The sequence below is a fragment of the Zeugodacus cucurbitae genome, chromosome 5 (genome assembly GCF_028554725.1).
Source record: "Zeugodacus cucurbitae isolate PBARC_wt_2022May chromosome 5, idZeuCucr1.2, whole genome shotgun sequence".
Classification (NCBI taxonomy): Eukaryota; Metazoa; Arthropoda; class Insecta; order Diptera; family Tephritidae; genus Zeugodacus; species Zeugodacus cucurbitae.
In genome coordinates, this window is record NC_071670.1 from 71,443,287 (window position 1) to 71,456,951 (window position 13,665).

At 35.7% G+C, this 13,665-nt stretch overlaps 2 protein-coding genes across 5 annotated transcripts; one reads left to right on the plus strand and one right to left on the minus strand.

The window, feature by feature from the left end:
- The first annotated feature begins 26 nt into the window (after positions 1 to 26).
- Fam60a_1 (mucin-2) lies at positions 27 to 10,599 on the plus strand. 4 transcript variants are annotated; one of them, XM_011192820.3, is made up of 5 exons: positions 27 to 483; positions 6,362 to 6,762; positions 6,851 to 8,488; positions 8,572 to 8,802; positions 8,869 to 10,599. In XM_011192820.3, exons 2-5 carry the CDS (start codon positions 6,535 to 6,537, stop codon positions 9,547 to 9,549), a joined length of 2,778 nt encoding a protein of 925 aa, XP_011191122.2. In that variant the 5' UTR covers positions 27 to 483; positions 6,362 to 6,534; the 3' UTR covers positions 9,550 to 10,599. The 4 variants fall into 4 exon arrangements, with proteins under 4 accessions (XP_011191122.2, XP_011191119.2, XP_011191120.2 ...); XM_011192817.3 differs by having other exon boundaries at positions 41 to 483; positions 8,569 to 8,802; XM_011192818.3 differs by lacking the exon at positions 27 to 483 and adding an exon at positions 4,628 to 4,783 and having other exon boundaries at positions 8,569 to 8,802.
- A 1,219-nt stretch (positions 10,600 to 11,818) lies between these two features.
- On the minus strand, positions 11,819 to 13,602 carry LOC105217686 (NAD-dependent protein deacetylase Sirt6). The gene is made up of 5 exons (XM_011192814.3): positions 13,440 to 13,602; positions 13,252 to 13,382; positions 12,769 to 13,191; positions 12,585 to 12,708; positions 11,819 to 12,523 (listed from the first exon to the last, which is right to left on the minus strand). Exons 1-5 carry the CDS (start codon positions 13,503 to 13,505, stop codon positions 12,233 to 12,235), a joined length of 1,035 nt encoding a protein of 344 aa, XP_011191116.2. The 5' UTR covers positions 13,506 to 13,602; the 3' UTR covers positions 11,819 to 12,232.
- Positions 13,603 to 13,665: the final 63 nt, after the last annotated feature.

Genomic DNA, 13,665 nt, shown 5'->3' on the forward strand with positions numbered 1-13,665 from the left:
TCACTACTCTCCATCCACCATTTGTGTGAGAGTGAAACGGAAAATCCAACCAAGTGTATAGCAGAAGTCAAGAACGAATGCAACAAACAATAAAGGAATAGCAAAAGAAAATGTAGAGAAAGATTGTAAATAAGTAAGCGCCGATAAACAAGAAATACAAAATCCAACCAAATGTAAAAACAAAGCAAAAGTCAGATGAAAATCAACAAAAAAGTGAGAATAGATTGAGTGCGCACTGGGTAGACCATTTTAAAAATTCATTCCGCAGTGAATTCCAGCAGAAACGGTACTAAATCCATATTGGTCGCGTATTAGTGCAATTTGTATATCTAAATTTTCAATTTTGATGACACAAAGTAGATTTCACTATTTTTAGTGTAAAGTGCTTAAAGTTAGATGAAAGTTTTCAACATTAAAAAATTTTCATGATAAAGACATTTAAAATAACAAATTGTGCAAACAAAAACTGATTTCGTGTCACAGGTGAGATTATCATTTCGTTGCTGATGAACAAATGTGTTGAAATACAAAATTTATTGCACTCTTAAGATTGAGGTTTCAGTGTATTTTAAGCTAATTCCGGGTCACAAATAAAGTTAAATCTTAAGCGCTTCTTTATTTTCGTTTTTTTTTTTTTAGATTTAACATTGCTTGAAAATTTCATGCAAAGTGAATAAGAAATTATTTGTGCTAATTAAGTATTTTTAACGTTATCGAAAGTTTAACATAACAGAATATGTGCATACAAGTAAATTTTTTGTGAATATGCGTTTATTTAAATTTTTATTATCTACACCAGCCCCACTGAGCACCCTTATATATATATATACACATAAAAAAATATAAATGTATGTATAACAGAGCTTGTCTACGAGTCTTCTTCTACGTACAGGTGGGTGTGTAGAGAACGTAAGAATACGTTGTCTTGTTTATTCGCAATTTTGTATGTATGTAAGTGCATGAGTGCGAGTCTTAATATATTTCTAATTCACCCTACGACTTAAACGAAAAATAATTTGTAAGTTCTGCATTAGAGCCGGTATATTTTTCTTTCGAAAAAGTTTAGTTCTAGTACACAGCATATAATTTAAACTACCCACACAATTCAATATATGTAGTTTTCAACTTTACATTTCCACTCACTTTACACAGAGTCACTTGCTTATATATTTAGTAGTACATATTGGCATCAGCACTAGTTGGATACCGGGAGCCTTGTGTTATATGATTCTCATTGACAGACTCGTTTGTTAAGTTGTTATGTACATCCACATGTATGTTAAATAATTGTGATCAATTTTTTACGTGAATATGTGAGACTACGTAGTCAGCTTGTCAATATGTATGCAGTATTTCACATTTGTTGGACGTGCTCATAAAAGTGGTCATTAAAGAGATAACTTAGTGCATTATAGTTATATTAAGACCGATGAGAAGTACATAGCTTTTACTCTTTTATAACAAATTTGCTTTCAATAGTTGTGCATACGCACATGTCAGTGCACACAAAAATACTCTACGTGTAACTCACTAACTTAATGGTAATTGTTGTAGGCCGGTTATTCGTATGTACCTATGTACCTGTGTATGTATGTCGCAAAACTGGAAAATGCCAGGGCCGTTCATTGCTGACAGCATTGCCGTTGATACTCGGCACGCTACTCGTTTGTATTCAAATATGTTAACTGTATATGCATGTGTAACTTTGCTTCTGTTGAAATGTCATTTTGACTTCTAAAAAGTGGTGCGTTGGTGAAAAAGTCTTTTTGTGCCCAATGTCCGTGGACTTTAGCATAGTTTAAATGTGGAATGTTATACATATTTGATATTGTGACAATATCACCTGGAATTTGTGTCTTGATTAACTTGATTGTGCAAGTTGGCAACACTATTATTGAAAGGTAGAAAGCAAAACAATGTATCGGCCTAAAAACGAAAATATCGGGTTAACTAACAAGCACAACTGCATACATATGTAAATATATTTAAATGTCATCTTTTATATATGTACCTATGTGCACTCCGATGTTCAGTTGAAATCCACTTGACAAATTAAAAATTATTTGTGTGTGTTTTTCGATTATTCCATTTGACTGATAAACTGACAGTGTGCATAAATGGTCGCCAGAATCAAAAATTCGTACAACAACACAACAATACAATTGGATAAGCTCAACGGACAACGATGTTCAAATGTATTTGTGCTGTAGCAAAGCTCAGCGTTTGTTCAGCCTTGCGTTGTGCGCAATAGTTGGTCGTGAGTAGTCGCAAGTACAGTTTTTGCATTTCAGCTGTGGAGAATGAACACGAGCCAAACAAAACAAAGTGAAGAAATGAATGGGCAAATCGCAAGCCAAAAAATCAGCAGTGCCAATTACATTTGATATGGCAGAAGAAACAGTAGAAAAACATACGAATGGGGCTGAAGGGAGACGCTTTAATAAATGTCCATACATAGGGAAATTATCCAAAAAGGCCACGACGAAATTGACAAAAACAAATCCGAAAAGCGAAGAGAAAAGAGAATGTGTTGAAAACAAAATATCAAGGAGAGCGCGTATCAAATGAAAACAGAGCACAGAACGTAGAGCGTGACTGCGTGTACATATGTATATAATTTAAAGTAAATATTTTGAAGTCACTCACATGTACATATAACTGTGTATATGTGCATGAAAAGGAAAGAATATAAACAGAAATAGTAAAGATTGGTATTTTCGACTTATTAACGACAGAGCCGGGTCTGCGCAATTGGAGTGGTGTTTTTCTGTCTAGTTGAGAGTTATTCTTAGATATAAATCCAGATTCATTCTGGATATGTATAGCGAGCTTTCGGGGGTCGTGTTAGAAATGATTTCAACCTTGATGTGTATAAATGCAGTACCGACGAGGGTGACATACATTAAATACCGAAGTTAACTATTATTTTAAACTCGTGTTAAACAACAAACTTATGTACTATTATTTGGTATAATTAAAAGACCTTATAAGTATATACCAACATATGAGATATGAATACCATGGAGGCTACTGTCAATTTGTTAATTGTACTCACAAAAGGTGTCACCATGACAGCTAACCGCATTCTCAGTTCAGTTGCAGATACATAAACGCCAATGAGACAACTAAAGTGAAGGTTGTTGATTGGTACAATATTTATTTGTATATTTTTATACACAATGTATATACATATGTACATACATGCATAAATAAACAGGTAACCGTGCGGTTATGTATGTATGCGATAACAATAAATACTTGCAAAAGAGAAAACGGTTAACTCGTTTCAGCCTCATATCAGCTAAACGCGACAAATATACAAACATCCATGCGAATGCAGCTCATTTTTGCGCCATTTTTCTGATACGTTTGTATATATGTATAGACAGTCTCTCTCAAAACAAGCATGTACATACATATATAAATCAGAGAATAAACGATTGCATTGCTTATACACAAATAGTGATACAAAATATCCGGATGTTTGTCGGGGAGGTATTATATATATACATATGTATGCATATGTGCGTATATGCATACAAATATATGTATATACATATGTATTTCATGATACTATGACATTGGTGAAGTGAAACTTACCCAAGGGCTAATATTTTTGTATTTGCTATATACGATTACGTTTTCCCATTGCAGTGGGTGAGTGCAAAGCTAAAGTCGCGCCTGCGTTGTCAATGTTAAATGCAGAGTATTCTTGTACGGCATTGTAATCACGTACGCATATTGGTCGCGTTTTTCTAATTCAATGAGAAATGTGATTGCTGCTTTGCTCGGAGGTGCATTATTTCGTTGTTTCATTTTTGTTATGTTTACAATTTTCGTTCCTTTATTTATCATGCCTACAGAGAGAGAGAGAGAGAAGAGAGACTGAACAGCTGCTTATCAGTGTCTATTCTTGTTACTACCTTTTCTGGTGGAAGCATGAAAAAAGCTTGCCAAAGGCGAATGCAAAAAATCAAACAGACAAGAAAATGTAATATTTTACGTCTCTTTTCACAGACGATTCTGACATTTTTTACTGTCCCCGAAAATTCGTATGCGATACATAAAATTGAGTTGGTCGCGTATTTTCCACATTTTCCTTTTGACATATAAGCCAACTCAACTGTGTACATATATGCTGGCAACAGCTAAATACAGAATGCTTATTTATGTACATAAGTAAGTACATATGTACATCATTTGCCCACTAATGGAAGACGAGTAGAGAATGTCGCTATCATTCTTGCCACTAATTCAAATAAATGTCTACATTTTGGGGATAAATTATATTTCAATTCCGTTTATCACTCCACTTGTGTGTGTATATATGTATGTATGATATATAGTGGATTCAGCGTATTTTGTTGTTTACGGATATTCGCATGCCAAGCATCACCTGGTTGCGTACTGGTATGTGGTGTGAGTGCGCGCGCGTTTCTTTCATTCTCCTTCAAGCGTTTCGTATTCACACATTCCTCTTTGTATGGCTTTTCGATATTTTGTGTATTTCCTCTGCTTGAGTCCGCAACAGTGTGAAACGGCGGTAGTAAAAAGTGGAGAGTTATTGGACGGACAACAGTGCGAAGCAGAAGTGAACTTGCGTATAGATGCAAATATACGAGTGGTTTCAGTTTTTCTTTGTGCTTATGGTGTTCGGATGTGAATTTCTTGTCCGAGTTGAAAGAATAAAAAGCTATTAATTTTTGCTTGAAGTGTTTACTATACTAATCCTATAAATAGTGTAAAATTTCTGAAAAATATCTTAATAATTTTTAATAAAGTGGTACGTAATTTGTATTTGAAAAATGTATATGTATTGAAAAAAAAAGAATAACTTTCGCTGTTCACAAATGTGCAATAATACATAATGCTTTTCGTTAGTACTTTCAAATGTGTTTGAAAAACTAGAAGTCGTTAAATAAAAATTATTACTATTTAGTATATTTTAAAAAGAGTTTGGTGCGCGTAGTGACATTTTCATAATTGAGTGTACATATATTTCAACTGTATGCATATGTATGTATGTACATAGATACTCCAAAATTTGCGGTGAAATTCATATTACATCAATTGTCATACGCTAACCCTGTTAGGTTCTCATTTGTTCCGCCACTGATATTCAAGCATTTACATACATACCATACATACGTAAGTATGTACAGAAACCAGCTTTTCCCTTTTCAACCATGGTAACTTGCCAATCTTGCGTTGCACCGTTTTCAATTTCTTGCATTAGCACCTATTCGGGCATTGTTACTGCATTGGGGCTAAATTTAAACATCTCAACTTAAGAACCGACGATTACAGCAAATGACAAGTGATACAAGAGAAAAGTTACACAAAATACACAATTTAATGACATCCCGGTGTGTATGCATGGTGAAGCAAAAAGAAAGAGAATGTGGAAAACACCGTCAGTGCTCAACCACGATTTAATCTAGTACAAGCAGTATCGAGAATAGAAATATACATATGTATTTGAATGTATATAAGCATTGCAAAAATGCTAATTTTAAAATTATTAAATCGACAACACAGCCTATTTGTATATGATAGTATGATTTCTTCGGCCTATCAGTTGGTGTAGAACTGTAGCAATAGAAATAGGTATAGAAAATGACCAGAATCCCGGGCGGTCGTTGTGAGAAATACTGATGTGATTTGATGATCAAAATGCTATGTTGTGGGCATGTGTTAGAATACTTTATTAACTAGTGTACATGAAAAACGTCATCTACGGTTTCCATTGTGTGTTTTAAATGAGCAAAAGAGACAAACAGCTCGACAGTTGGGCAACGAAAAGTGAAAAGAAAGGAAGTAAATGAAAGAGAGATATAAAAGCTTGATTGCGTCAACGCTTTTTTTATTTGCAATTTGTGCTCTCAAGTTTACACCTTGACGACAAACGGCACAAATCAAAACAAATTTGCGATTTCGTGCTCAAATATATGTGATACACATTTTTTTGTAGTTTTTTTTTTGTTATATTTGGCAATTGTGTGTGTAGTTTTATCATGTCAGTAACCTGTTAACAAGAAAGAAAAAACATCTATAGCTATTCATTTGCCACACACAAGTTTTCTTCTGTTAACGCTTTTTACGTTTTCTGCAGTATGTTTCGTGCAGTCACAATAAGTTTTTGTTGTTATTTTCCTTAATTTAACAGAAACATTTCGCAATATAACGATTAGAATATAAAAATTTATTGCAATAGGCTTGGTTTGCTTCCCGTTGTTTTAAAAATGTTATTAAAAACTTTCAGAAGCTCAGCGATAAAAAGATAAAAAATATATTTAAAATTAGTATGTCAGGGTTATACAGGATTCAAAACATAAAATCATTTATTCTCTTTATTTTTCAGTTAATAAATTTGGCGAAAAGATGTAACTCGAAAGATATTAAAATCGTCACAAATTCAACTTGAAAATCATATCGTGTTTCCGGAGTATTTAATAAGAAAAGCCTAATAAAATTAAGGAAAATTATAATTTGTGACTTAAAACAAAGCAACCGTTGAAAGTACACACAACAAAAATGTTTTCGTTTCACAAACCCCGAGTTTATCGCTCGGCTGAAGGATGTTGCATATGTCGTGCAAAGTCAAGTAGTTCACGTTTCACCGACTCTCGCAAATACGAACAAGACTCAATGAAATGTTTTGATTTGAAATATCCTCGCCATGGAGAAATTTGCAATGCATGCGTTTTGCTGGTGAAGCGTTTTAAACGCCTTCCAGTGGGCAGCACCCGACATTGGGGACATGTAAGTTCAATATCAATAACCAAAATGTACTTTTCCCTTCTCGTTTGCATAGTATGTAATATTGTTTGTCTAAAATTATTTGTTATAGGTGGTTGACGCTCGTGCGGGACCAGGAACGAAATCCATTTCAAAACACAAGAAGGGTCGGGACGATTCAGAAACCACAGCACATAGTGCTTCAAGTAGTAGCACTCGACGTGCTCCCAATTCCAAGTCACTCATTCCTGAAAAATTTTCAAAAATTTTTAAAAAGAGTAAGAAAAGCAAAATAGATGTCGGTGCTTGCACTGAAAGGAAAGCTGATGGATGTAGACGATCTGCCGTGCCTGGATTAAAGGCATGGAGCGATCAACAATCGTTTTCTGCAACACCTGATTCAATGGACAGCGATTACGAAGATATCGCTGAGAGTGGGGATGTTTACGACGCAAAACGAGTAAACGTCAACGCTAATAATACAATTGTGCAATTTCAAACACAAACGCGTGCATCTGCAAATCGTGCCTCACGTAGGGCCACCATTACGAGCAATGCATCCAGTAATCCCCGTAAGAGTCCGCTAAAAACCGGCAGCAAACGACGTAAATGCATGCCCCCTATTCGAAATCGGTCTACGTTAAAACTTACCAATGAGAAAGCGCAATTCTTTGATGAGACGGAATGGCAAGAACGTAAGACCTGTTGCGGCATGACGTATGAATGTTCATCGCTAGCTGGATCAATACTCATAGACACTGACAAATTTGAAGTCTGCTCAGAACATAAACGCTCGCAGATATCGCAGATCTCGCAGATTGAAACCGCATCAACTGCCAAAGAAGAGCTGTCATCTACTTCGCAAAAGACAATCATCGCCACATTGCCAGCTGTTGTACAAATATCTGCGCCAACAACGACTAGCGTTTGTCCACCGCCATTACCCAATCCAGTGAATATGATCAAACCAAATCATACACCAGTATTGAAGAAACATCATTTGTTCTTCAAACGACAGTCGGAAAGTTTTCCACAAGTGGATCTCGCTGTTAACAACAATATAATCAATTCCTCAAATAAGACTGAATCTCTGGCAGTATCAACAACCACCCCGGTTATAATTAAAAGCAGCACAAGCACCGCAAATCACAGCGCCTCAATGCCACATTCATCAACAGCAATAACGATTGGAGGCAACTCGAATATCGTCGTTTCCACGCCATTGCCACTCGCAATAAGTACCACAAATATATCTGCCATATCGAGCATTTCTCCTTCCAGTGCAACAGCCACTTCTGTGACAGCGCAAATGCCGCGGCATTCTACCGCTAAGGTTACTACGATTTCACCACCATTGCCAACAACAAATATAATCGGTGGCAATAGACTTTTGCATAAAATAAAGGCGGGAAAAATTTTCAAACATTCTCTAGAAAAAATTGGTGTCACGTCTACAGCCGCGCCAGTCTCGTCAGCCACAGTGGAGCGCATTAAGGCTGGTGATTTTCAAGATATAAAACCCGTCATACGCAACGTGGCCAAATCATATGTGGTCTCAAAACCCATGACGAGCGGGTCCAGTCAGCAGAGCACGCAATACTATCCCGTCGGTTCATCACCAACATCCACATGCTCCAACTCATCGGCCACTTCTTCCTCGTCATCCTCGACTGCACCAAAGTTTAGCGACAATTCGTCAGATTCCGGTTTTGATGAAAATCTACAAGACAGAAAATCGGCAAGTCCTTTGGTAAGTACCATTTCCAATTTGTCAATAAATTTCCCATTAAATGAGTTGTCATTATGATTATTAATATTAAATGTGTTTAGCAGGAGGATACAGAGAAAAAGCTAGCAGCTCGTGCAGCGATCGGCAATGTGCACACGATGTTCTTGGCAAGTGGCGTTCAGATTCACGGTCAACATCAAAATTTAATGCTTACGGGCAATGAGGTAGCGGCAAAGCTATTGCAAAATCGTAAGCAACAAATGGCTATGATGGCTAATTCCAGTGGCGGTGCAATGCAGCAACACTTTCAACAACAACAACAATCAGCAACTAATGTATGAATAAATGCCTATTTTTTGGCCAATTTCAATTTAATGATTTTTTTTTAAATATATTTAAAGGTCTCACGTATCGGTTCGGCAACATCATCCTTGAAAATCTCCCCAGTCACGCCCGCAACAATATCGACCATATCAGTGGGAAATTCGGGTGGTAGCAATTCTCACAGCAAGACGCCAACGGCGACACTAACTACAACTCGTGCAATCTACAATAACAACACCATACAACATGAAAACGGAGTGACAACAATCGTGCCGGCCTCCTCGTTAGCGGCATCCAACCAAACCGCAGCCATGAACGCACTTGCTCCCAGCACAGTGACCATTACACCAGCACCGACACATCAATTGGGAAATTCCGCATCCAGTGCGGCGTTAGGTTTAACAAAGAAACTGACAACATCTGGTGTTGGAGTGAATCTAATAGCCGGCGGTGTCAACAATCAAAGCAATATTCTCCATACAGCGACAAACGCTGCTTCTCATTTGCTCAATCATGGCAATAGTACGCTGCTGCATCAACAGGCGCACCATCTGCAGCAGCAACCACAACCCCTTCAACATCACAATACGGCGAGTAATCTGAATCAGAAGATCATTCTGTTGAAGACATCCGATCTAAGCAAATACAACAACTTGGCAAACATCAGCAGCAGTAGTCTCAATAGCGTTAAGCTGCCCAACGGCTCAACGCCAATGGCGTCGAACGCGAACACCGGCGGCGGCGTTTGTAAGAATTGACCAAACGGCAGCCGACAAAGATTCACGACGCGTTAGTGCTTTACTCGACCCCTACTTCTACTTTTATAAACAAAATTTGCGTTCTTTGAACGCGTAACTTCACTGTTTGAATGCTTTGTCACGTTGGTGCTAAGCACTTTTAAGTTGCCATTTGCGTAGCAATTAGAAAATACTCGTAAAAGAACTTTATTTTTAAAGCGTTTTAGACACTACCGAACTATTGCGGAAGGAAACCTAGTGTTTCATTTCTGTGTTAGCTGCAATAAGGTCACCAGCTTTGAGAGGGTTTATATATTTTAAAATATTTAAATATTTTTATTTTATGCACATATTGCCATTTGAAACCATGCTTAGTTTTACTCAAACCGTTTTTTACCTAATTATAAATACACAGTTTCATTACAAAGTGCACACCCCTTACACTTAAAAAGTTTATAAACATATGAAATATAATAAGTGAAATTTACGTGATCATATATAAAAAAAATAAAAATAGGCCAATGGCGCTGTTTATTGTATTTTGTAAATTTTTACTCCTTTGTATATACTTAATATACCAATTAGTATATATATATATATATATATTTGTATGTGAGAGCTATTTTAAAGAATTTCTAATTAATTAATTTAAATTTTGTTGAAATATTTGGTTTATTTGTACATATATGTATGAAAGTACTTTTTATTTATAAATGATATCTACTCCTAAAATTATAAATTAAGTATCGAATAAAATTGGAGAAGCAACACCAAAAGTTCTTACCATAAAAACTTTGTACTGTTCTAAACGGGAAATTCTTTATATAAACATTATAATTATTGAATAAGAAATCATTTAAATATAATAAACAAACCATACATACATATATGCTTAAAAAAACTATGTAAAAATTGCATTTCATAAATATCGGATAGACTCTAGTTATCCATAGCTGCGAGTTAGTTGAATAGTGACTATACAAAAAAAGAAAAAAAAACAGAAAAAATGAAAATATAGTGTAAAATTTGCAAAATACTTTGAAACAATCTCAAATGCAAGACAATGCACGTTCAATCACACGCGTGCGTACGAGTGTAACCACAAGATATCGTAAAAACCGCGATAATTCCATAATATAGACATAGTAGTTTAGCGTTTCCGTAGACTTTGCAGCTGACATAATTGGTATTTAATGAATGATTGTTGGACTATGATAGATAAGCAAACTATAAGCATACAAATAAGCAATGATTTTCTAAATAAAGATAAATGAAAAATACAAATACTAAATGATATAGTTGAATTATATGTAGATATCTGATATACGTATGCAGATCTTAGTTGAATTGCCAAAAAGTGAAAAATGCAATTATTTTTTAGAATTGAACAATCACGGTGCACACGAGTCGAAAGCACTTACTAAACGGGAGAACATATTGAATTCCCGATAATTGGAAATTTATGAATACAAGTATGTACGATGCTATAGACGGTCCATATTTTCATATTATCATATTTCCGACCTGATACCACACCGAATAACTTGGAAAGTCGACTGCTTCAAGATCGCAATTTTAGTCATAGAAAATTGAAAACTACATAATTTTTGCATGAATCAGATATGGGAATGTTTTAACGACATAATCTTACACAGAGATACATACATATGTATATAAATACTCTTTTAAATAAATAACGTAAATCTAAAGGAAAACAAGTTCATAGCATATACAACTGATATTTTATGTATCAATGGGCAGAAAACCTATATTCTTAACGAATTGGAAATGCAAAACCACAAATACAAATATCCATAAATACATGCATACACATCGTACATAACCAATAAGATATAGAACAAAATAGCGGAATTCAATTTTTGTAGAGTTGTTAATCAAACATGTAGTTGTTAAACATTATTTTGGTGTTATAATCGACACACGGACAATATGCAATTAAATGAAGAAGTTCGGGTTTTATAATACCGGAAAAAGCGATGCTCAGTAGAGCTCACAAACACCATTAAACTCCTTAAAAAGTGTTTTATTACTCCTGAAGGAGTTTATTGGCCGAGTAATTTCCCTCAAATGCGCATTTATCTTACCCTCGACACTTCTCGTATACAGTATAACAACTGTGTTGCAGTTATTGACTTTATTTTTATATTGATACTCGCGAAAATCGAATGAGGCGGGAGACTAGTATTAATCCACCTATTTTACTGCTATGAAATATTTTCCATTTCTCTATTAAGACTAAAATTTGTGAATAAGAATTGCGCAAAAGAGATCTTTTATAACTTTTTTATTGTACGTTAAGAGTAACATTTTATATTTGGCAATATGCCGTTATTCATATTTGTAATGATAATACTATTTTAAAATGACATTTAATGTTTGTATGTATTATGATTTTTGTACACAAAATGAAGTGAGAGATTAAAATGAAAAATTGTATATTAAAACATCTACAAATGCGTTTTTAATATCCAAATGGATTACAGCATACAGCTGTAATGTAGTACTAGTACTTAAGGGAAAAATTACATTTCTATAATATTTTCTTAAAATAACGGAAAGTCGTATGCACTATATTCGAATGTTTTCGTAGTTACAGTTAAATGCGCGTAGTACTTCATATAAATATGTTGGGCTGTACGATTAATAACTCTTGATGTCTTCTTATGTTAGTCAAGGATCATAATTATTCTTCGCGCTTGCGCTTTTTGTCTTTCACCACTTTCGTTGTGGTCTTGGCGAGATCTTTGCTTTGCGATTTCTGTTGCATTCTAAAGGTTTTCAATTTTGCATTATATTCCTTCTCCAACTCTTTGACTGCTTGTACTGGTATAGTCCACTCAGAGTTCTGGGCAGTTGGTGCCTTGGTGGGGTCATCTGAAGCATTATAAGACGGTATTTCGATGCCCAAACGTTTGCATATTTTCTCCAAAACGTCGTCTACATAAGTGGATAGTATCAAATCAGCCTTATTGTCCTAAAACAAACCATTAAATAGTATGAGGATTCAAAAGGAAATGTACAATGTATTTACGCACATGTTTGGTGGGCTGAAGGTTGCATATGATAAGTTTGCCTCCGTATTTCTTACTTTTCAGCGGTAAGTTTCCACTTGGTATGATTTGTAGAGTTGTGCCCAGTGCTATATTTACATCTGCTAGTCTGCGATGAAAAGAAATCGTCGTTGGTATGTATTTGTATGATTTCGAATAAATAGCTTACGTGGAGTGCATGAATGCCATATCGAGGTCACGCTCTGGAAGATCCGCCTCCCAGTCAAGCACATTATCTAAAAGCAAGCCACCACGACATGAACGCACTTCTCCAAATTCACTTGATCGACACACCCCACCACAGGGCTTCTGACCCACTGTTTGCGCTGCAGTCGATCGCACAAACTGCCGCTTGCATTTGCAGCATTGTTCAATAAACATATTACCATGAAGTTCAGCCAAGTTCTGACGAGATAACCCTGACTTCAAATGAAGTCCATCGATGTTTTGGCTAACCACAAATCTTACAAAACCTTGTTCGGTCAATGTTTTCAGCGCCATATGCGTTTTTGTGGGCATGGCATCTTCAAATGACACATTTATTTTAGGTTTTTGCCCCTTCTCTTCTAAAGTCCATACTCCTTTCGGCCCACTACACAAACGTATAACAATATTGGAATGAAGATGACGTACTCAGTTTTGACCCACTTACCGAAAATCGGGTATACCAGCACTAGTGCTTATGCCTGCTCCTGTGTGTACTACTACACGCCCTCTCGCCGCCAGAATCCAATCAACCAATTCCTCGCATTTCTTGTCAACCGATTCTGCACTGTCGAATTGCTGCTCTAATACAGGTGGAATTGGTGAATGCGTATTTTAATGAAAACTCAGACTCACCTCTGGTATACCCAAAACACCTTTATTATCATACGGCGAAAGGTTATCTGCATAATTGCAGCTCATACTTTAATAAATATAAACGAATAATAGGGAAGGATCTCAGAAGTGTAAAAACACGAAATAAAACAAATGCTAAAGATTGTATATAAAGGGAGAGATAGAGTTGCCAGTTTCCATATTCCAATCATTTGTAATTTACCAAATGTCGTTAGCAAAACAAAAA

What these genes read in the sequence shown, in the direction of transcription:
- Fam60a_1 (XM_011192817.3), top strand. Translation starts at nt 6,535, where the DNA reads ATGTTTTCGTTTCACAAACCCCGAGTTTATCGCTCGGCTGAAGGATGT. An exon ending in GAAAATCGGCAAGTCCTTTG is followed by an intron (nt 8,489 to 8,568) that starts GTAAGTACCATT and finishes AAATGTGTTTAG; the next exon opens with CAGGAGGATACAGAGAAAAA. An exon ending in AACAACAATCAGCAACTAAT is followed by an intron (nt 8,803 to 8,868) that starts GTATGAATAAAT and finishes ATATATTTAAAG; the next exon opens with GTCTCACGTATCGGTTCGGC.
- LOC105217686 (XM_011192814.3), bottom strand. Translation starts at nt 13,505, where the DNA reads ATGAGCTGCAATTATGCAGATAACCTTTCGCCGTATGATAATAAAGGT. An exon ending in GTGTTTTGGGTATACCAGAG is followed by an intron (nt 13,383 to 13,439) that starts GTGAGTCTGAGT and finishes GTATTAGAGCAG; the next exon opens with CAATTCGACAGTGCAGAATC. An exon ending in GCTGGTATACCCGATTTTCG is followed by an intron (nt 13,192 to 13,251) that starts GTAAGTGGGTCA and finishes ACGTTTGTGTAG; the next exon opens with TGGGCCGAAAGGAGTATGGA.